The sequence below is a fragment of the Oryctolagus cuniculus genome, chromosome 3, assembly GCF_964237555.1.
Source record: "Oryctolagus cuniculus chromosome 3, mOryCun1.1, whole genome shotgun sequence".
NCBI lineage: Eukaryota > Metazoa > Chordata > Mammalia > Lagomorpha > Leporidae > Oryctolagus > Oryctolagus cuniculus.
Window position 1 is genome coordinate 83,362,901 of NC_091434.1, and position 21,160 is coordinate 83,384,060.

General features: G+C 40.1%; 1 protein-coding gene across 33 annotated transcripts in view; it reads right to left on the minus strand.

The window, feature by feature from the left end:
* The window catches only part of PKP4 (plakophilin 4), a 255,756-nt gene that overhangs the window by 53,515 nt on the left and 181,081 nt on the right, over positions 1 to 21,160 (minus strand). For 22 of the 33 annotated variants that reach the window (XM_051849503.2, XM_017342865.3, XM_002712199.5 and 19 more), the window contains 4 exons: positions 11,463 to 11,594; positions 11,161 to 11,351; positions 7,866 to 8,415; positions 86 to 274 (listed from right to left, as the gene is read on the minus strand). In XM_051849503.2, the coding sequence (XP_051705463.1) occupies positions 86 to 274; positions 7,866 to 8,415; positions 11,161 to 11,351; positions 11,463 to 11,594 (1,062 nt within the window). Of the gene's footprint in view, positions 1 to 85; positions 275 to 7,865; positions 8,416 to 11,160; positions 11,352 to 11,462; positions 11,595 to 21,160 lie in introns of those variants that run through there. The other 11 variants (XM_051849505.2, XM_051849500.2, XM_051849499.2 and 8 more) reach the window with 3 other exon arrangements.

The following is a 21,160-nucleotide window of genomic DNA, read 5'->3' on the forward strand; positions in this document are numbered from 1 at the left end:
GGCACAGGGAACGCAATCTCAATCAAGTCCTTCTACTGTTGGGTTCATGAAATCGGGAAAGCAGCTGCACACAGCTGCCGCCCACCTGAGCCTGTGCGGAACAGCGCCGTCTGGGACCCCTGGAGCTCCACAGTTCCGTGGTTTGGGCTGCGGTACACTGGGCTGTAATAGGTCCTCCCCTCGTATATAGGGGTGATGTGCAAGTCCGGAGACACAGCTGAACGAAGGTCTGGACCAAGCTGACTGTGTTGACTAGCGTAGGAACTCCGCAAGCCTGGAGGCAGGAAAATCCCATCAGTAAGTACTGGGAAAAACACCCTGAGGGGAACCATAAACCCAACCACAAGTCTCACCTAGAGGACCAAGTGTGCAATCTAAACACCTAGACTGGCTGATTTCACACAGGAAACATGCCGGGTTGAAAAGGACTCTGAACACATTCCTCAAATCAAACCTTCGAGGAAGCACATGCCAGCAGCGCTTCACCTCACACTCCTCTCCAGGCCTGAAGCCCCCTCCGCCCCTCCCAACTCCCAAGTGGGCATCCAGCTCTGTGGGGCTGGCTCACCCCGTCTCACAGTGTTCAATCCCAGTGCCTAGGATGAAGCCTATGCAACGACCTAAGGAAGAACTGTTTCTAAAATGTCTCTCTGCTGATTCACATCTTAGTTTTTGAGGAAAACACTAGAAGTTTTATGCTCCAAAGTTGTATATATTATCAGTAAACTGCTAAAATTCATCAAGCATTATGAAATACTATTTTATTCTTTGACATTGTCGTATTTTTCCTTTCTTTTAAGAAAACAAAAACCACGTTTATAGGTATGCACATACCAGACTCTTGGTTACCTTCTTTCTAGTATGAAGGAGAAGTCCCAAGTTAGTACTACATTGACATTAAGACAATTAAAATAGTTTCATTCAAATTGCTAATAAGTTTGCACATGCAACTAACAATAAAAAGATGTCAAAGATTTCTTTTCTTTGGAAAATTGAATTAGTACATTCTGTATTATGATGCTCAGAAGTCTGCAATTTGTCTTCATTAGTAAGAAAAAATTGGTCACCGACTAAAGTTACATTCCAAATACAAGCAAGTGAAAGCTTAAACATATCTGAATTCAGCTGGCATATCTGTTTTTTAAAAAGTTGCAAATTATTAACATAGTAAATAATTATAAAAGCATAGATTGTTCCCATCGTGTTAGCTGTTAATCAAATAACAATTAAAAGCAGATGGGCCTGAATACGAGTGATAATTATATGTTGTTTAGTAAGGAGGGATGAGAAAGTTAATAAACACAGAAAGCTTCGAAAGAGAATGATTCCCGCCTACCCTGGACAGCAATGCGACAAGGGGAGAAACTAAATAAACCTCTCAATACCAGCCTGCAGCTGCTGGCTCCCCAGTTGCTAAAATGGAGATAGGGGGTTTCCACAATTTTATAACTGGAAGACTGGCCAAATCTTATTTCAAAACCTAGGAAACTAAGAGGCCAAAAGGATGTGTAATTCCCCTCCACAGAGAGCTACTAGGTCCTCGTGGGGCTGAGAGCAATCCACAGGTCAGTATGTCATTATACCTCATAATGGATGCGGTGGGGTCTCAAGGATCAAGGTGTGGGCAACCTTGACCTCCCCAGGACCTTCCACAAACATGAGCTTAAGAGGGAGTTTAGCCCACCAGGGAGGGCTGTGTGGATGCCAATTTGATGCTGAAGATGTGATGATGACCGTTATCAAACAATTCTACGGATGATTGCAGCTCTTCATTCCCTGGCAGATTTCTTCTTACTAGCAGAGTATAAGCCTTCTCCTTTATGGAACTCAGGAGTACTTTGTTTTTCTTATTAATTGTGACATACAGTGGGTGGGTGGTGAATCAACCTCGTCTTTGGGAATCTCTTCAAAATGAGGTGCCGGCCGGCGCCGTGGCTCACTTGGTTAATCCTCCACCTGCGGCGCTGGCATCCCATATGGGCGCCGGGTTCTAGTCCCGGTTGCCCCTCTTCCAGTCCAGCTCTCCGCTGTGGCCCCGGAGGACAGTGGAAGATGGCCCAAGTGCTTGGGCCCCTGCACCCGAATGGGAAACCAGGACGAAGCACCAGCTCCTGGCTTTGGATCAGTGCAGCGCCGGCCGCAGTGGCCATTTGGGGAGTGAACCAATGGAAGGAAGGCCTCTCTCTCTCTCTCACTGTCTATGACTCTACCTGTCAAATAAAAATAAAACAAACAAACAAACAAACAAACAAAACCAAAATGAGGTGCCACTGCCCTGCTCCCCAGCCCACAGACACCATGACTTCACTGGGACACTCTGAAGGTCACTCACACTCAGGCAGGGGCTGGCTGAGGACGGCATGGTTCTGAAGTTCACCAGGCCCCATGCTCCCACCAGCCACTGCGACTTGAACTGACAGCAAAGCATCCTGCTCCACTATCAGAATGCTACAGACCTGGCTGGCTTCTTAACTGGAATCCATGCAAACTGAAAACTTTTGTAGGCATTTACTGTAACTGCACGGGAATGGTAGGAAAATGAGCTCCAAGCCATTTAAAACTATAGAAAGTAACCAGCAGGCATTCACTTGTTGCAGGCTTATTTGTAAAATTAAATATTAAATGAGACAGGCTGTAACGGGAAAAGGTATAGAGTTGGTAGTGAGATGTAGCACTTTGTTAATATTAAAAATTGTTTTGAAAACAATGTCTGCTACTGTTTTTGTTTACATGTTCATGCCTTAAGTGCACACACACACAGTTTTGTAGATCAGCATCTAAAAAACTGCCTAGACCCAGGAGATTAAGTCCAATGAATATGTGTAGAAAGTCCACCATAACTTAGTATTACTGGAGGTAGACTACAGGTAATTATGTTCTATAATCAGCATTAGGAAATTTTCCAGGAGTTTTATACAGATTTTTAATAACCTCACTTGCTCTTACAAATAATGGAAAACCATGAGACTCCACAATATTATTTACCCAACCAATCATTTCTTTTTGCAATCTCACAAATACATACACATTAGATTATCAATACAGTGATATATGTGATTCAAAACCTTTGTATCTAAGACATTAGAAATAACATAAATATATTTCAAACATCATATTTTTCTCCAAACTTTTCCTGACATGTTATATTTGTACTGAAGTGAGTAGTTCAGAACATGTGTGTTTTTCTGTGGTAGGAAGTCAGTTCACACATGTATCATTTAAATGACAAGATCATCAAATGATCTAGTCCCCAAAACTATTAAAAAATAGTGCTCTAAGCTTCAAACTTCTAAATTAAGAGTAACAGCAAATATGACAGGCACACCACTTTTAAAGTTAGAGTGAAAGAAAGGAATTCAGAAATTAGGATCTACGTTCAACTCAAGTGGGTAGGAAGGTGACAGGAAACCAACTTCCCTAGTATGTTTTAAAGAAGAATGTAAAGTTTTAGGAAAAAAGCAATCAGACAGAGGCTAGGTTTCATATCCATCTTGCTCCTGTCCTGCCCTGAAACATAAATTCTTTTCACACCTGCACTGTCAGAAAAACAGTCCTTTTAAACCAGAGAAGCAGAGCCCTGTCAGGGTTAAACAGAGACGGTAATTCAAGTGCTGCCTCCTTCTTGGGCCCTCACTCCACTTCCTGCAGGTTGGAGGATTTTGCAGGGCTCTTCTACATGGTGGGATGAAAGTGAAAAAATATGGAAGTCCACAGAACTGTTCATAGTCTGTTTCCTTGGGAGAGAGATCTTCATAAAGGATTCCTACTACATAGCTGCATACTTTTCAGGGGCATCCCAGAAACTACCTAAGCTGAGCACACTTCTCTGATGGCTGAATGAAAAAGAGGTGGCTTCTCCACTAAGAATTTCCTTGAGCTCAAATTCAAGTTTAATTTAATTAACCTTGCTGAAATATTCAATTAGACAAGACTCAAAGAGACTTCACTGAGGGCCAGCACTGTGGCTTAGTAGACTAAGCCTCCACCTGGGGTGCTGGGATCCCACATGGGTGCCAGTTCGTTTCTGCTTCCTGTCCCAGCTGCTCCTCTTCCCATCCAGCTCTCTGCTATGGCCTGGGAAAGCAGTTGAAGATGGCCCAAGTCCTTGGGCCCCTGCACCCACGTGGGAGACCTGGAAGAAGCTCCTGGCTCTTGGCTTAGCTCCGGCCTTTTGGGGAGCAAACCAGCAGATGGAAAACTCCTCTGTCTCTCCTTTCTGTAACTTTACTTCTCAAATAAATAAGTAAAATAAAATAAAAAACACTTTACCTTTCCTAGAAGCTATGAATAGAATGCTAATTTTGCTCGACAGATATATTTTAAAGTTTTATAGATAAAACTCCCAAAACAAAAAGACAAGTGATAAATTGGGAAACAGCTGAGAAGTATATTACAAGGGGCAGATTTATGTCAAGTATGAAAAGTGTTTACAGATTATAAATTTAGACAAAAGAGTTCAACCTGTGGATTTAAGAAAGATGAAATGAATACATGAAATTTATTCCCTTTATATAAATTAAAGTTTGGGGCCAGTGCTATGGCATAGTGGGCTAAGACTCCTTCTGTGGCGCCAGCATCCTATATGGGTGCCGGTTCTAGACCCGGCTGATCCTCTTCCAATCCAGCTCTTTGCTATGGCTTGGGAAAACTGTCAAAGATGGTCCAAGTAGTTGGGCCCCTGCACTGGCCTGGAAGACCTGGAAGAAGCTCCTAGCTCTTGGCTTTGGATTGGCCTAGCTCTGACCTCCTGCCTCTCCCTCTCTCTCAAATAATAAAAAAAAAAAATCTTTAAAAAAATAAATTAAAAAATTTACTAAGAAAAAGATGAATGAAGTGGCTGATAAACATGAATCTTCAATCTGAACATAATTCAGTGAAAGCCACTTAAAATAGCAAGGTAGAGTTTTTTACCTATCAGAATGACAAAAACAAAACAAATGGACAAAATGCAGTGCTAACCAAGTATTGGGAATAGGCACATTCCTAAACTATTGATAGAAGTATAAGTCCCTCTAGTTAAAGTGATCAGTATAAATTCATAATTGATCATAATGATAGGATTAAGTGTCAAAGGGATCACACAAACAAGACCAGTGTCTGCTAATAATAACTGAGAATTAAAAAGGAGAACGATCCATAGCAGACTCATAGAATGGCAGATGCGCTAAACAGCACTCTGACCTCAGAATCAGCCCTTAAGGCATTCGGATCTGGCTAAAAAGCCGGAGTTTCTCAGGCATAGAAAGCCAAGACACTGTGGCAAAAAAATGACCTAAATCAAAGATCTCTGTGAGTGAGATCCCAGTGGAAAGAACGGGTCATCAAAGAAGGAGGTACTTTTCTCTGAGGGGAGGAGAGAACTTCCACTTTGATTATGGTCTTGTGTAAATAAGGTCAGAGTTTGTGAACACAAGAGGCTTCCATAGCCTTGGCAGCTCATGACAAGAGCCTTGGGTGATTACTGACGTCATAAATAAGAGTGTCAATTGTTAAATCAACAATGGGAGTCAATGTGCACTTAATCCCCATGTAGGATTTCTGTCCTTAATGTGTTGTACTATGTGAATTAACAGTAAAACTAGTATTCAAACAGTACTTTATACTTTGTGTGTCTGTGTAGGTGAAAACTGTTGAAATCTTTACTTAGTATATACTAAGTTGATCTTCTGTATATAAAGATCATTAACACTGAATCTTAATGAAGAATGGGATGGGAGAGGGAGTAGGAGATGGGATGGTTTGTGGGCAGGAGGGAGGTTATGAGGGGTAAAACTGCTATAATCCAAAAGTTGTACTTTTGAAATTTATATTTATTAAATAAAAGTTAAAAAAAAAGAAAAAAATTTAAGTCCCTGAAACCTTCTTGGAGGACAATGTGACATATATCTCTAAGTAAAGTTTTGTACATATTTTGATGCAGTACTTCAAGAAATAAATCCCTTAGTTATCACAGTGCTAAGTGAAATATTCAGGAAGAAGAACATATATTTCATCCTCTTTATTATCTAAAATGACAAACAAGTTAAATGTCCATTATAGGGAAGTGACTAAATAAATTATAACACATCATAAAATGGCAGTCTCAGGCATTTAGTAAGAAATGAGGTAGAGTTCTTGGTCATATTAAGTGAAAAGAACCAGACAGTCAACTGTATATGACAGAAACTCATCAGAATAAAGTAAAACACAATGTATATGAAGGTATGTGAAAATGTTCATGGAAAACAGAAGGAAAAGATAAATTTTTTTGGTGCAAAAATTTTTTGAAATCCATGCATATGAGAAGTCTTCAAAAAGCCCACAGAGAATGCATATTATGAAGGACTCAAAAATTTTTGCATCCAAATCAACTTATCTATTAATGACATTTTCTGCAAACCTTTTAAGTGTGCTTATATGTAAGTACATATGTGAGTACACATGGTGAAAAACATGCTGCGAAAGGGAGACTGGGATGCACCTGGGGAAGGGTAACAGGAGCTTGGCTTTTCCTGCTCGTCACGTATTTTCCTGTACCGTTCTAATTCTTACCATTCTGTATATGTCACTTTTAAAATACAATTTGAAACACTAGTTAAGAACAAAATTCATTTTACAATAAAATCTTTACAGTGTGTGGGAAACTCTCCATGAAAAAAACCCTGACGCGAACAGCCGTAGGCACTAGGCACGCGGTGTCTTCCTGACATAATCCGAGTGGCATTTAAAGGGGATTCCTAACAGTATTGTGTATTTACCACTGGGATGCCAAAATCAAAGTAGGGGGTAAACTTCATGTCTTAGTCTATAATTACCAAAGCATTGCTATAGGAAAAAAATTAAGTATGTTATGTTAAAAATATTCTGAAACCATCTTGAACATAACTTATGGGTAGATGTAGGGTAGGCCTGACTGGTGAAAAATCTTTCATTAAAAAAACAAATCAGAGGGTGAGCCTTTGGCCTTAGTGACTGAGATGCTCACATCCCATTCTGGAGTGTCCGGATGTGTGTCCTGGCTCAGTTCCAAACTCTAGGTTCCTGTTAACACACACTCTGGGAAGAAGCAGGTGATGGCTCAAATAGTTGAGTCTCTTCCACCCATACAGGAGATCCAGACTGAGCTCTTGGCTCCTGGCTTTGGCCTTAGCTGTGGTAGGCATTGGGGGTGTGAACCAATAGATGGGAGCTTTTCTTTCTCTGTCTGCCTCTCTTTCAGATAAATAAATAAGTGTATTTAAACAAAATCAAGAAACAGCTTGATTCGAATTCCAACCAATTCTTCTAAAATTCAAGAAAGTGCATTTTAATATTTTGAGGGGGAAACATTTAATTCAACTCAAATTCTGCTGATGCAAATGTATATAATTTCATGGATTCAGATTTATAGAGCTCAAAAGACAAACAAAACTGAAATTTACAGTGTAAGTCTTTCTTTTTCTTATTTTTTTTTTAAAGATTTTATTTATTTATTTGAGAGGTAGAGTTACAGACAGTAAGAGGAAGAGACCGTCTTCCTTAGTTGCTTCACTCCCCAGTTGGTTGCAACGGTTGGAGCTGCGCCGATCAGAAGCCAGGAGCCAGGAGCCTCTTCCGGTCTCCCATGAGGGTGCAGGGGCCCAAGCACTTGGGCCATTCTCTACTGCTTTCCCCTGCCATAGCAGAGAGCTGGATCAGAAGAGGAGCAGCCGGGTCTTGAACAGGTGCCCATATGGGATGCCAATGCTGCCGGCAGAGGATTAACCTACTGCGCCATGGCGCCGGCCCCTACAGTGTAAATCTTGAGATAAAAACAAGCTCTTTCCCATGCTATACTTGTTTCAGCTATATTTCCCCAGATTTCCTCACTAGGCTGGCTATCTGGCGGGCCACCGCCTGGTACTCACCTGTCAGGCTGTCTGGCCGAGGTGGAACCATCCTCTCGTAAATGTCATACTGCTGCTGTCCGAATTGCTCCATGTCATGAACAGTCCTTTGCAGTGAAGGTCCCAGATGCTGTGGTACGGCAGTCATCCCTGAGCGTTTGGGGGACGATGACCCCACCTGGCCTTGGGATGGGGAAGCTACTCGAGTCTGTGCATCCGTGAGGGTCAGCGGGGACCCCACTCTGGTGGTGGTTTGGTACTGAGGGGTTGGTCCGTTGGGATTGGAGGTCTGCCGGGAGGTGACTGACCCAATCCGGCGCACGGCTGTTGGGGAGGCGGGTCTCTGTGAGTACGGAGAGGCTGCCCGCTGAGCGGGCAATGTGGTGGACGAGTATGCACTGGGGTTCAGAGGTCGGGAGTCCGTCACCGATGGAGAGCCAAATCCACTACCCAGAGAAGTTCTCAGTGACCCCCTTGAAGGAGACACGCCTGTGCTGATAACATAAGAAGGAGACTGCGCTCTAGATGGAACTGAACTAACTCTTCTCATGGCCCGATTGGCTACTGATGGCTGATGGAAGGGGGGAGAAAAGAGAATTGGGTTTATCCAGGGTTTTGTGTCCATTACAGAAAAAAATGCACATAGCTCACTACAGAATGTGAACTCACTGCTTATTTTAGTCATCTAAGTTTCTCTTCCTTTTCATGCCCTAGAGTTAGATCTTAATTTTTTCTCACAGTGCTCTTCTTGTAATGCATTTTTTTTTGGTCGTTTAGTCTGAACACTAAAATGAACCAGTAAAGACAACTGAATACATGTGATATTCCTTTTTATTTTTGTCTTTACATTTTTTACCTTCTACCTATGCCTTTTTCACAACATACACAATGTTTTATTACAAGTGTTACTAATAACTTATTTGTAAGGACCACAGGTGCAATGTACTTATTTCATTCCCTGTGAGCCAAAGGTAATGTATTTTTGTAAAACAGAAAGGATTAAAAAAATACATCAGTTTAAATGTAGCCACAGGAGAATTTATAATTGTCCAGTCTTTCTGGGCTGGCCCCATTAACAAAAGGAATGTGTTCTTTAAATGTGCAATAAGTGAACATTTGGGTAGACTCTGGCTCCACTGCTCTTCCCTGTGAATTTACTTCAAGGGACAGCTTGGCTGCACAGGTGCTCTAGCCTAATTTGTTGTTCCTTTGGTTTAAGTGTAGCTTCTACTGATTTTAGCCATTTCTTTTTACCTTCTCTGATCTGTAGCACTTAGCATTAGCTAAGCAATTTTGAGAACATGTAAAGAAAGATTCCCCCAAATCTGTCCCAATAGGAGGAATGCTCAAGGTCTTGGCTGAGTTCCTGGCTCAGCAAGCTGGAAAAGACCTGAATAGGAATTGAATATTTCTGCCATGGCTGATTCTGATAAGAATCCATAGGCTGCTGCAAACATAGCAGGTGGCAGATGCCTTTCTTGATGCTGAACAACAATGAAGACGAACAGTATCTGGACCATATAAGTGGGTGAGGACATGTAGTGCGGGGGAAGAGGCATTGGGAAAAAGGAGAGCAGGATAAGAAATGGAAACTGACATAAGGGCTCCAGGTTACAGGCCCAGGACCAGGGTGCCCTGTTATCTCCTGATTGCTAGAGTCCATTTGCCATCAACCCCTTCCATTTTTAATTGTGACAATAAGGAAAGAAACAAGGATAAGAGATGGACTTTGTACACTCTTTGATGTCCTAAGAGCATATATGCTTTGCTGGCAGGTGACACAAGCAACTGAACTGATTGAAACACCTGCTCTGACACCTCAAGTGTGCTCAAGTTCCACAATTGTGGGAAGACAATAGCCTTGAAGAAGCAAAGCTGAGGAGGCAAGAGGACAGTATGTAAACAAAGCAAGAACGATGATAAGTTAAAAAAGGCAAGAAAGATGAAACTTAAAATTTAATAAGCAGTTGGGAAGTTAATATGTGTGCTGGGGTAACAACAGTGCTAACAATAAGAAAAGACAATCTCACACGACTTGTAGCTATCAAAATGGAACAACATTTGACCTAGATAGCTAAACAATGTGTTGCCAAAACTACATACAAAATAAGTCTTAGAGACCCCTTTGCTACATAATTTCTCAGCTTCAGGAACAAAATCAATTTACTGCAAGTTAAAAAATAGGTAACATAATCACTGTGACATGGAAAAACGTAGTTGCTACAGTGAAGGTAATTGCTGACAAAAAGAATGACTTCAGATCTGCTGACACAGAAATTCACCTAAGTCGATGAACTCCCGTAGGCATTTAGTCCAAAGCGTCTCAAACTTTTCCACTAAAGAATCCTTAAAAGCAAAGGAATAAATGTGTATTTGAAGGACTGGGAGGGCAGCTTGGAGGAGCTTGCTCGATTTCCCATGTGCTATATTTGTGTTTGTTTTAATCCAAAAAGGTTTCTTAATGTTTCTCCTAAGTCACTGAGAAGAAGCACTGGGGACCCTGCCTCCTGCTGTGTGCACCTGCAGAGCTCCTGTACTGCATTATGGGGCGCACAGTGTTCACCTAATTTCTCTGATCATCTTGCCAGCTTTTGGCTCCATGTTACGGGGGTCAGGCAGAGAGTTGCTCTCACTGGTTACTACCACGCAAGACTTCTACTGCTTCTCCTAAGCCTGAATTATTCTTTCAGCTACTAAGTTAGAAAACTCTAATTTAATAAAGTGGACATGCCCCTTTAAAATGACTTTCTATAAGCAGGAATATATATAAAATATATATATATATATATATATATAATTATATATATATATATATATATATATAAAATATATATATTTTACCAGTAAAAGAAATGTGCTTTTAGAGAACAATTCTAGTGGTGAAGGTAAAAATTTTTGGGTTAGAATGGGGGCTGTCCCATTGTATGCAGGGAAAAAGTGCTGTTTTCTATAGAATATTTTAGTTCCAGTTTTTTTTTAAAAGCTTATAACCCTTCAGGGACTAAAACATTCCATTCTCTTATTTTACTCTTCCCTTGGACTCTTCTCCTTATACCAAACTTGTTTCCAGAGTTACTCTATTGAGTCTTGAAATTAATCAAAATTCATTAATAGGAGTTAATTAATGGAAGGAAATATATATTTAGGTTTTATGCCTAAAACATACTTAACGTCATAATGCAAATAGTGTAAAATGACTTTGCTACTTTATTCATTTTATAAATTCAAAACTGACTTATCTTAATCAGGAATACCTGTAACAGATACTCAAATAGGAGGGTGTTTCTATATAAGGAGCTTGGCGTGTCTGCTTTACCTGAACCAGTGTTTGTCCTTCAGCTCTTGAATTCCTCACCAAATGGTTACTGGTTGATCCTATGAATGAATGCTGTTGTCTATTATCAGCCTTGCTCACGTTCTGGCTGTTGTGGAAACTCCCTGCTTCCTGGTATCCACTGTCGGAGTAAGAATTCATTTGTGTTGAACTTCTTGAGTTACCCAATGATCCTGCAGGAATGAAACCAGTAGGAAATATCTCTGTTATACACTGCTGATGCTCACTTTCAAAAAGAAAAATAGTAAAAGCAAACCCAATGCTTAAAAGATAATACAACAGACCCTCACTTTCATGGAGAGATGTCTGTTCTGGTGAATAAAGAGTCCCTTGCTCTGGCTCTGTCCTGATGAGATAGTTGTTGGGATGGACAGCGTCAGAAACTCTAGGTTTGCTTGCACCAGTATTTGGCACCTCTGTAAGAAGATTAAGATTAATCAGCTTAATCTATTGACAATATTATACAAAAACTTGCTTTAAAAGGTTAAGATATCTGTCACTAGCATCATGTAATTTACATGTTAAATCTATGTTAATGTACGGTTATATTTTCACATTAAACAGCACAGTGATTTTGACTTATATAAGTGAATGTGTTCGGGGCCAGTGCTGTGGCTCAGTGGGAAAAGCTGCCACATGCAGTGCTGACATCCCATATGGGTGCCGGTTCGAATCCTGGCTGCTCTACTTCTGATCCAGCTCTCTGCTAGGACCTGGGAAAGCAGTAGAAGGTGGCCTAAGTCTCTGGGCCCTTGCACTTGTATGGAACACCTGGAAGAAGCTCCTGGCTTCGGATGCGCACAGCTCCAGCTGTCACAGCCAATTGGGGAGTGAACCAGCAGATGGAAGACCTCTCTCTCTCTCTCTGCCTCTCCTTCTCTCTCTGTGTAACTCTGACTTTCAAATAAATCTTTTTTTAAAAAAATAAGTGAATGTGTTCAATGTACTCAGAGTTCACTAACACACTTTGCCAATTTCCTAAGTATTTTTTGCCCTAATTTAACTTACACTCCTATTAAATCAAAATCCGAAAACTGATCTTGTTCCCTCTTGGGAAACTCACCTCTGTCCAAGATGTTAAATAAACCGAGTGAGAACAGTGACTGAATATTTTAAAAAAGGTCTTCCATATCCTAAACTTCTAAAATGAACACCTACACAGGATCCGCACTATTGAGCTTCTTGATGACACTTCTGAAAGTAAGGCCAACTTTTCCTGGCACTGGCAGCGCTCTCAGAGCTGCAAACAATGGGAACGTTACCTTCTCACCCGATGCTTATTTTATGCATTTCGTCTTTTCTAACCTGATGATCATTTCCTCTAGGCAAAGTTAACTCATTTTATTTTTAACTGTACCATTCAAAGTTGAAAAACAATCTCCAATTTATCTCTTTCCCCATACCAATTTGTTTTTCTAATGCTGTAAATTTTGATTGTGTAGATCATGCTGCCTTTCCCCAATTTCATCAAATAGGTTTTTCTTCTAGTGTCGATGAAATATATTTTCTCATGTTCTGACTACCTTCATGACAAGTCTCTCTCTTCAGTTTTAACTTTTATGTTGCTAACTTCTTCTCAGGAGTCCTGTGTGACTCTCACTTCAAAGACTTGAGGTGTGTATCACATTCTGAGTTCAACATAAAATGGCAAGGACTGCAAGGTCTTCACTAATCTTTCTTCCTTTCTCTCCCCCTCGTCCCATTTTCTCTCTCTCTCTCTCTCTCTCTCTCTCTTTTATTTGACAGATAGAGTTAGACAGTGAGAGAGAGAGAGAGAGAGAGAGAGACAGAGAGAAAGGTCTTCCCTCCGTTGGCTCACTCTCCAAATGGCTGCCACGGCCAGTGCTGCGCCGATCCGAAGCCAGAGGCCAGGAGCCTCCTCCTGGTCTCCCATGCAGGTGCAGGAGCCCAAGCACCTGAGCCATCCTCCACTGCCCTCCTGGGCCACAGCAGAGAGCTGGACTGGAAGAGGAGCAACCGGGAACAGAACCCAGTGCCCATATGGGATACCGGCGCCTCAGGCGGAGGATTAACCAAGTGAGCCACGGCACTGGCCCCTGTTTTTGTTTCTTAAGACTGTATTACTTGCTGGGCTCTAAGAATGCCTTTCTAAGAAAAGATACAAGATACCCTCAAAAAAAGCTCACAGAAAATTCTAATTATGAAAAACCTATGCTGGATTTCAAAAAATTTTTTGACCAAAATAAACATGTTCTTTTTTAAATTCTATGTAAGGTCTACAAGTTTCATGTATTTCACATATGCAGATTTAGGAACATAGTGATGTCTCCCACCCTACCCTCCGTCCTGCCCATGCTCCAACCCTTCTTCCTCCCCCTCCTCTCCTATTCCCACTCTTAATTTTACAAAGATCTATTTTCAGTTAACTTTATGCTCATAAGATTAACCCTACATTAGATAAGGAGTTCAACAAATAGTAAAAACAAAAACAAAAACAAACCAAAACACTGTTCCTCAACAGTAGAAACAAGGGCTGTAAACCAATCAATGAATCTCAAAATGTCTATTTCACTCCTATAGATTACCTTTTAGAAACACTATTAGCTACCCCAGATCAGGGGAAAATATGATATCTGTCTTTTGGGGACTGACTTCTTTCACCCATTTTGTTGCAAAAGAAAGCATTTCATTTTTTTTTCTTTTTACAGTGAGTAGTTCTCCATAGTGTAAAAGTATCATAATTTCTTTATCCAGTCATCAGTTGTTTCAATTCTATTTTCCACAAACTTTTACAAGCATTCTCAGATTGTGTGTGTGTGTGTGTGTGTGTAGGTTCGCCTTCTGTTTGGCACTTACCACCACACTCTTTTTGACTAGAGTATAAGCTCAGAGAGGGGGGGCAGACTTCTGTCTGATTTGTTTTCTGTCACATCCTCACTGCCTAGGATGCTATTTGGTACATGCTCAGTACATATTTGTGGAAAAAACAAAGTCTCAGTAAGAACAGCAGCTTCCCTTTACTGGGTGCTGATTTGTGCCTGTCATGGTGTGGAGCTTTACCTTAATGTGTTCAACAAAATTTGGCTATGTAAAGCAAAGTCAAATTTTTATTCACTGCCATTCTGGCTGGCTTAGAAGATGAATATGAGGTTTGAGGGAGAACTGGGAAATCCTACTGCATTCTAAACCTTTATGTCAAATTCAATGCAATGTTTTGTTTCCTAGCCTCTAGAGAGATTCTCCGACATTCTTAGCCTGGGTTTTTAATGACATGTCTCCTGATAGATCATTTGACAGTACATGTGGTAGGTAGAGTTCTCTGACAGTTCTAAATTGTACGGTCTGGAATTTCAATGAAGATTACAGATTGCATACGGTTTCAGTGGTGTAGATGAAATATGATCTGAGTCAGTGTCAGGCTGACTATAGGGGAAAGTGATCTGCTTCATCTGTAAGTCTCCTGAGTTTCCAGAGTTCTGACCAGTCTTATCCAGCAATTCTTGAAGGCCTAGTAAAATACGAGGAGTGTGTGAGCTACAGGAGTTATACGGCACTGAAATGGCTGGTGATGGCTGCCCAGGAGCCGGCCTGAAATCACAGCTGTACAGTAGCCCCACTCTGGTCCACCCAACAGCAACAAACCACAGCAAGGGAAGCACCACTTTGGTAGCCTCAAGACTCCACATACATGGAAACACACATGGTCTTCAAGAAAAAGGCACTTAGATGCTCTGAGTTTCAGTTTTAATAAAAGATAAAACTTGAGACACCAATATATGAAAGCTTTTGGCTTAGAAACACCAGGTGGCATGCAGTGTCAGGATCTGAAAAATTATCACCATGGAAACCAAAAGCCATTAGAGGTCTGTGTGTGCTGCTATTTTTACAAGAACTATTCAGAGCTATTATTTAAATAGGAACCAAGAAAGAGATACTGTACTTTGGCAAGTGTCCCTTTTTAGTCAATGTAAGTCTGTTATCACAAATCATGTGACAACAATTGTGCTCATTCAAATCCTTCTTTAAGAGAAGTTATTCAAAATAAATAACCTCAGAAAAAGTGCAAATTATGAGATGTGTGATTACACCCTGGTCACTCAAATAACAGCATTTAACAGACTTAGTATTTCAAAAATTATAGGAACAAAACATTACACTGAAAGCAATCTAACCACATTCCAGCTAAATGTCATTACCCAACTCTGTTTCTTTTAAATGCAATGCCCCAGGAAACAGAAGATAGAAAAGGACACTGAGATACTAACTAGAACACTAACATACCAAGTTCCCATATCCCCAGAAACCACTTTCAAGATCCAAGTAACTGGGTTTAGAGAACAGATAACAGAGTTTTGTGCCGTTTTACTAAACATAGTAGAGTTGTGAAAAACTGATAAGAGGTTCATTTAAATCTTTTAAAGTTATTTTATTTGGAAGGCGGAGAGACAGAGATCTGTCTGGTTCACTCCCCCAATACCTGCAACAGCTGAGGCTGGGCCAGACTGATGCCAGTAGACACAGAACTCAATCTAGGTCTCTCAGGGACCCGACTGCTTGGGCCATCACATACTGCTCCCAGGGTAGGCATTATGAGTAAGCTAATCAAAAGTGGAGCTAGGAACCAAACCCGGGCACTCCAATATGGGATGAGGGTGTCCCAAGCAACAAGTGCTAAATCAAATGCCTACTCCAAAAGAGTTGACATGAACTATAAAATAACCAATTTATATAGTATGGATATGGTCTTCACTAATTTTTTCTGTTTCTGGAACCTAATATCGATATGTACATTGAGACAAAATCTCCTATGAATCATTTAAAAAGTATAATGTGTTTCAAGATAGTTTTTCTATCATTTACTTTTTTTGAAGATTTGTAATTCACAAACTATATGTGCATATGTATGAAATAAGTATGCACAGCTACCATACCTCAGATAACAGAAGACCCATTTCCTATATACTGGATAAAGTAGGAATCTCTGAAATATGGTAAGGGTCACATTTATCAATTATGCATTAATTTATGCAGACATACTTTAAAATGAATATCTTCATAAAAATATTTTTTTATATGGAATGGAAAGAGACACCAGTCAAGTTTACCAGAGAAAACACAGAGGCCTATAGTGTGGGATCAACCATTTCATGATCAATGTTGTATCCTTACCATTAAATTGCTAAGATATTATGATTTAGCATGATTAGAACAGAAAAGAAACATTTTTATAAATAAAAAATGGCAAACAGCATGTGAATGCTACTCCTTTAATGTGTATAATGAAGAACATGTGTTACTTGAAACAAAGTCACAAACATGTTTTCTGGGACACCAGAAATATTCTATGGGCATTTTCAAACATCAGTTAGCATCTTCCGAGAAAATGCAAGTTAACATGAAATCTTCATCTGTGTCTAACACTGAGTGATTACTGGAATCATGGTCCTGTTTGCCCGTTATATTTCATCTGAGTGCCCCAATATTAAAAACAAAAATAATTTTAAAAAAGAGTAGATAGAAGGCTGCATCTAAAAAATGTTTGTGGGAAACAGACAATACTGCTATAGGGCTATGGAAATCTGGTATATTATCCACCTCATTAAACACATAGTAAAAGATGAAACACAATGTAAATTATGTTTTCTTTGACATACATCCTCAAAATACAAAGTAGACATGAAAATATGCTTAGTAAAGAATCTAAGATCTCACAAAGAACTTGAAATTATTAAGGGGCCGGCACTGTGGCTCACTTGGTTAATCCTCCACCTGCAGTGCCAGCATCCCATATGGGCGCCAGGTTCTAGTCCCGGTTGCTCCTCCTCCAGTCCAGCTCTCTACTGTGGTCCGGGAAAGCAGTGGAGGATGGCCCAGGTCCTTGGGCCCCTGCACCCGCATGGGAGACCAGGAGGAAGCACCTGGCTCCTGGCTTTGGATCAGCGTAGTTCTGGCTGTAGCAGCCATTTGAGGGGTGAACCAACGGAGGGAAGACCTTTCTCTCTGTCCGTCTCTCTCTCACTGGCTAACTCTATCTGTCAAATAAATTAAAAAAAAAAGGAAATTATTAAAATGGCTCTGTTCTGTTCATCTCTGCGTCTTGGTGTTTGTACTGTACAAATCCAGGAAGGTCTGCTCTCTGTGTAAAATCGCCATGGAAACAGGAATCAAGAGCTCAGGAAGGAGACTGCTAGTATACATAACCCTGTAACCAGTCTTTCACAGCCTAGCACACTGTAGCCTCATGCTTGGCTATTCTTCTTTGTGCCTGCTCAATGCTCAGGGTCAGCACTCTCTTTAGCAGTTTCTTCGAATTCTCTGGCTTTTGAGTTGACTTGACTCTTCCCCAGAGGGGCAATACTTTGAAAAAGAAAAGAAAAAAAAAAAAAAAGGAGTAAAACATGTTGTCTTACAGGAATTCAACTTCCTGTTTGACCAGAGTTCTCACTTCCTGTAGGACTACAGGCAAAAGAGGGAGTCTGTTTTCCACAGAGGTGCAGAAATACTCCAATGCCTATTACTAAAGGTTAGGAAGTAAAGGTCTAGGCCAGATTCTGAAAGATCTGGGAGACGGCATCAAAAAGCCTTCGCCTTTTCAGTTCCCCAAGATTTATTTCTAGACTAGATAAGCCCATTATCAGAGGGAATAAGGTCATGAGGAAATACAGCTTCACAAGGAAACTGTAAACAGGATGATGGAAATGTGAAGTGCACTAACAATCTTTGGTCCACAGAAGAAAATGAATGTTGACTGATATATTAAGAATATTATAGAGACCCAGAGTTTACTGACTCAAATATAAGCTAAAATAGATATGATCGCTTTTTAAAAGTTGGGTTTTAATGGAAGTAAAGATTTAAGGGAAAGAGCAGATGATCCTGTTCCTTGAAACTATTTCTAGTCTGGTTCTCTTGAGTACATCTAGGTTCTTGGGTCTTATGAATATTTATATTATCTCTTAAATATTAACAAGGGCTCTAAAATTTTTACTGTTCTAGAAAATGTTGTATGACAAACCTTGGAGAATAGAAAGCATTAATGAAGTATCTTCTAGTTCCTTTTCAACTTTGCCCTTAACACCAAATAGTATGTCTTCACATTCACTGTAAAAGCTCATTTGCTGGAGTCGGCATGGTAGTGTAATGGGTGAGGCTGCCTCCTGCAACTCCTTGTGGGCAACTTGTTTCCCTTCCAATCCAGCTCCCTGCTGTGGCCTGGAAGAGGCAGTGGAGAATGGCCCAAGTGCTTGGGCCCCTGCACAGGGGACTCCTGGCTCCTGGCTTTGGCCTGGACTAGCCCTGGCCATCGTAGCCATGTGGGGACTGTGCCAGTGGATGGAAGATTCTCTCTCTCTCTTTCTGTAATTCTGACTTTCATATAAATGAATAAATAAATAAATCTTTTTTAAAAAAAGCTTATTTGCCTACATCCAATTTTGTAGCTTAAGTAGGCTTTGTATTTGCAAAACCTGTTATAAAGTGTTTTATTTGATTTTTATGATAAATGTGAAGTGTTTTAGTTCTGTACATCATCAAAGATCGTCTGATCATAAATATTTTTAAACTTCTGAATTCTGCTCAAGAATATAAAACCAATAAAAGTAATTTTTAGAAAAAGTAAACTGAATAGGAATTTCCACAAATAATCACATCAACAATCAGTGTCTATTAAATAATTTTAGTATTGGTACTAATTAAAATACAAGTGTTATATCTACCATAACTGATTTACGCAGAGAAACCAAGGAGCTAAGAAATATAAAGATAAAAAGAAATGAACCAGATAGGTAAATTGTCCAAGCCCAAATTTAATATGTAAGTATTCATATATGGTCACAGATGGAGTTCTTACTTCCTACATAGAAAGCTGAAAAAAGAATCAGAGATTCATTGTGATATTCTAAGTCATTAGCCTATGGAAGCAATGATTAAGTGCTCAAAAATCACTCTTAAATATCTTCCAAAGAACAAATCCACAAATCAGAATATTTGACAGTGGGAGATATAAGACAGATTCTTTTGTTAAAAAACCAAAATAATCTTCTTAGAAGAACTCCACATAAACCTAGCAAGGATGATAATCCCCGTGAAAAGAAATAAATGGTTCTTTTGGAACAGCAAGTTTTTCTAAATTTTTCTCCTGGTTATCTTTCTGGGTAAGACTATCACATTAATGCTAAATGTGGACTAACCGTGGTGTAAGAATGAAATGTGGAATTATCAATGGCAGCCTTTGAATGTTTCTCAGAGCAATACCAGCAGACCGAGGCACCAAGGCTCTGTGCACAGAGGCAGTGGTAAAGGAAAGAAAAAAAAATTCAGGTTCTCCAATTTTTATTTTATCTGAGGTAGTTAATAGAACATTTCTTCATGTATCACCAAATGTATAAGAAAGTTTAAACATTTATGACATGTTTGTAGAAAATCTAAATTGTTTAATTGGACATCTGATTTTTACCCCAAGTACTTTAGGCTTTGGGGATATGTTCACATATGCATAAGTGACCTAAGATAACATTTTTGCTAGAGCAAAATGCTAAAACAGATTGACCGTCTCTAATCCAGAAAACTGAAATCCAAAACTTTGGGAGCACTCTCTTGCCTCACGTCAGTGCTCAAAATGTTTCAGAGTTCACAGCTTTTCAGATTTTAGGTTTTTGGATTATAAATGCTCAACCAGTAAACTCTATGCAAATATTCTAAAATCTGGAAAGTTCTGAAATCTGAAACATTTGTGGTCCCAGACATTTCGGATAAGGGACGCTTAACCTGTATTGCTCAACTGACATTCTTACTTGGTGGTGGCCCTGCAGAAAAAGTGACGAATTTGCAGTCCTAAATCAGAAAGGCACTTCTCAGCACAATACAGTCATTCTGCATAATCAAAGCTCATTTAACAACATTCTCCAACATGTGGAAAACATAGCCAGTATCACTGGCTGGGAAGCTTGTCCTCTGTTTCATGCTTCTTTCCCACCATTTCAGTGAAGGCTGACATTCAGAGTGTGATCAATTCTTTTCCTTCACTGAACACATGTTATTCTGATTGCTGTACCATTTTAACTTCAATATATTGAGGGTTTATTTAAAAATTTTTTTAATCTGGGGTTGTGGTGCAGTGTAAGCTGCCACTTGGATGCTGGCATTCCATATGAGCACTAGTTTAAGTCCTGGCTGCTTCACTTCCAATCCAGCTCCCTGCTAATGTGCCAGAGAAAACTAGTGGAAGATGGCCTGAGCACTTGGGCTCCTGCCACCCACTTGGGAGACACAGATGAGGCCCCTGTCTTTGGCCTGGCCTAGTCCCAAGCACTTTGCAGCCATTCAGGGAGTGAACAGGCAGATGGAAGATGTCTCTACCCTTCTGTAACACTGCCTTTCAAGTAAAATAAGTACCTGAAAAATTTCAAACATATACAAACATAAAAAGTATACTAAATTGCCCCAATATTTAAATTATTATTTTTTGCCACATATTTTATGCTCTATTTATCTTTCTCACTTCCTGTTACAGAATCTTAAACCTCACATCAGATCATTTCAAGTCTAAAAACTTCATATGCATTTCTATAAAATCAGAACTTTGCAAATCTACACTTATTCTACAATGCCATCTGAGTTCACATTCAAATTTTCCTGCTGTCTCAGACATACCTTAATTCACTTGCATTGCACTAGGTTGAGATGAGGCCCTCTGCTTGCACTTGAGTATGGTTGTCACATAGGTTCCATAATCTAGCAAGGGGCTCCCATTCTCTCAGTTTCATGTTATTGACACCCGCAGGGAACCACAGCAATACACTTGTGGGCTGTTCCACAATCTGAATTGTCTGACAGTTTTCTCATGGTGTCATTAACAAACTCCTCTAACTTCAGTATTTCTTGTGAGCAGAAGAGGCTAAAAGATTTCAGGCCAAACCATTGTGATTTCAGCATTTTATGGATGATGGTGCGTACTTCACATTTTTTCTTATAGCTTTCACAGTTGCTAGGCTCAATCAGCCAATTCAGGTAGTGGCAGCCT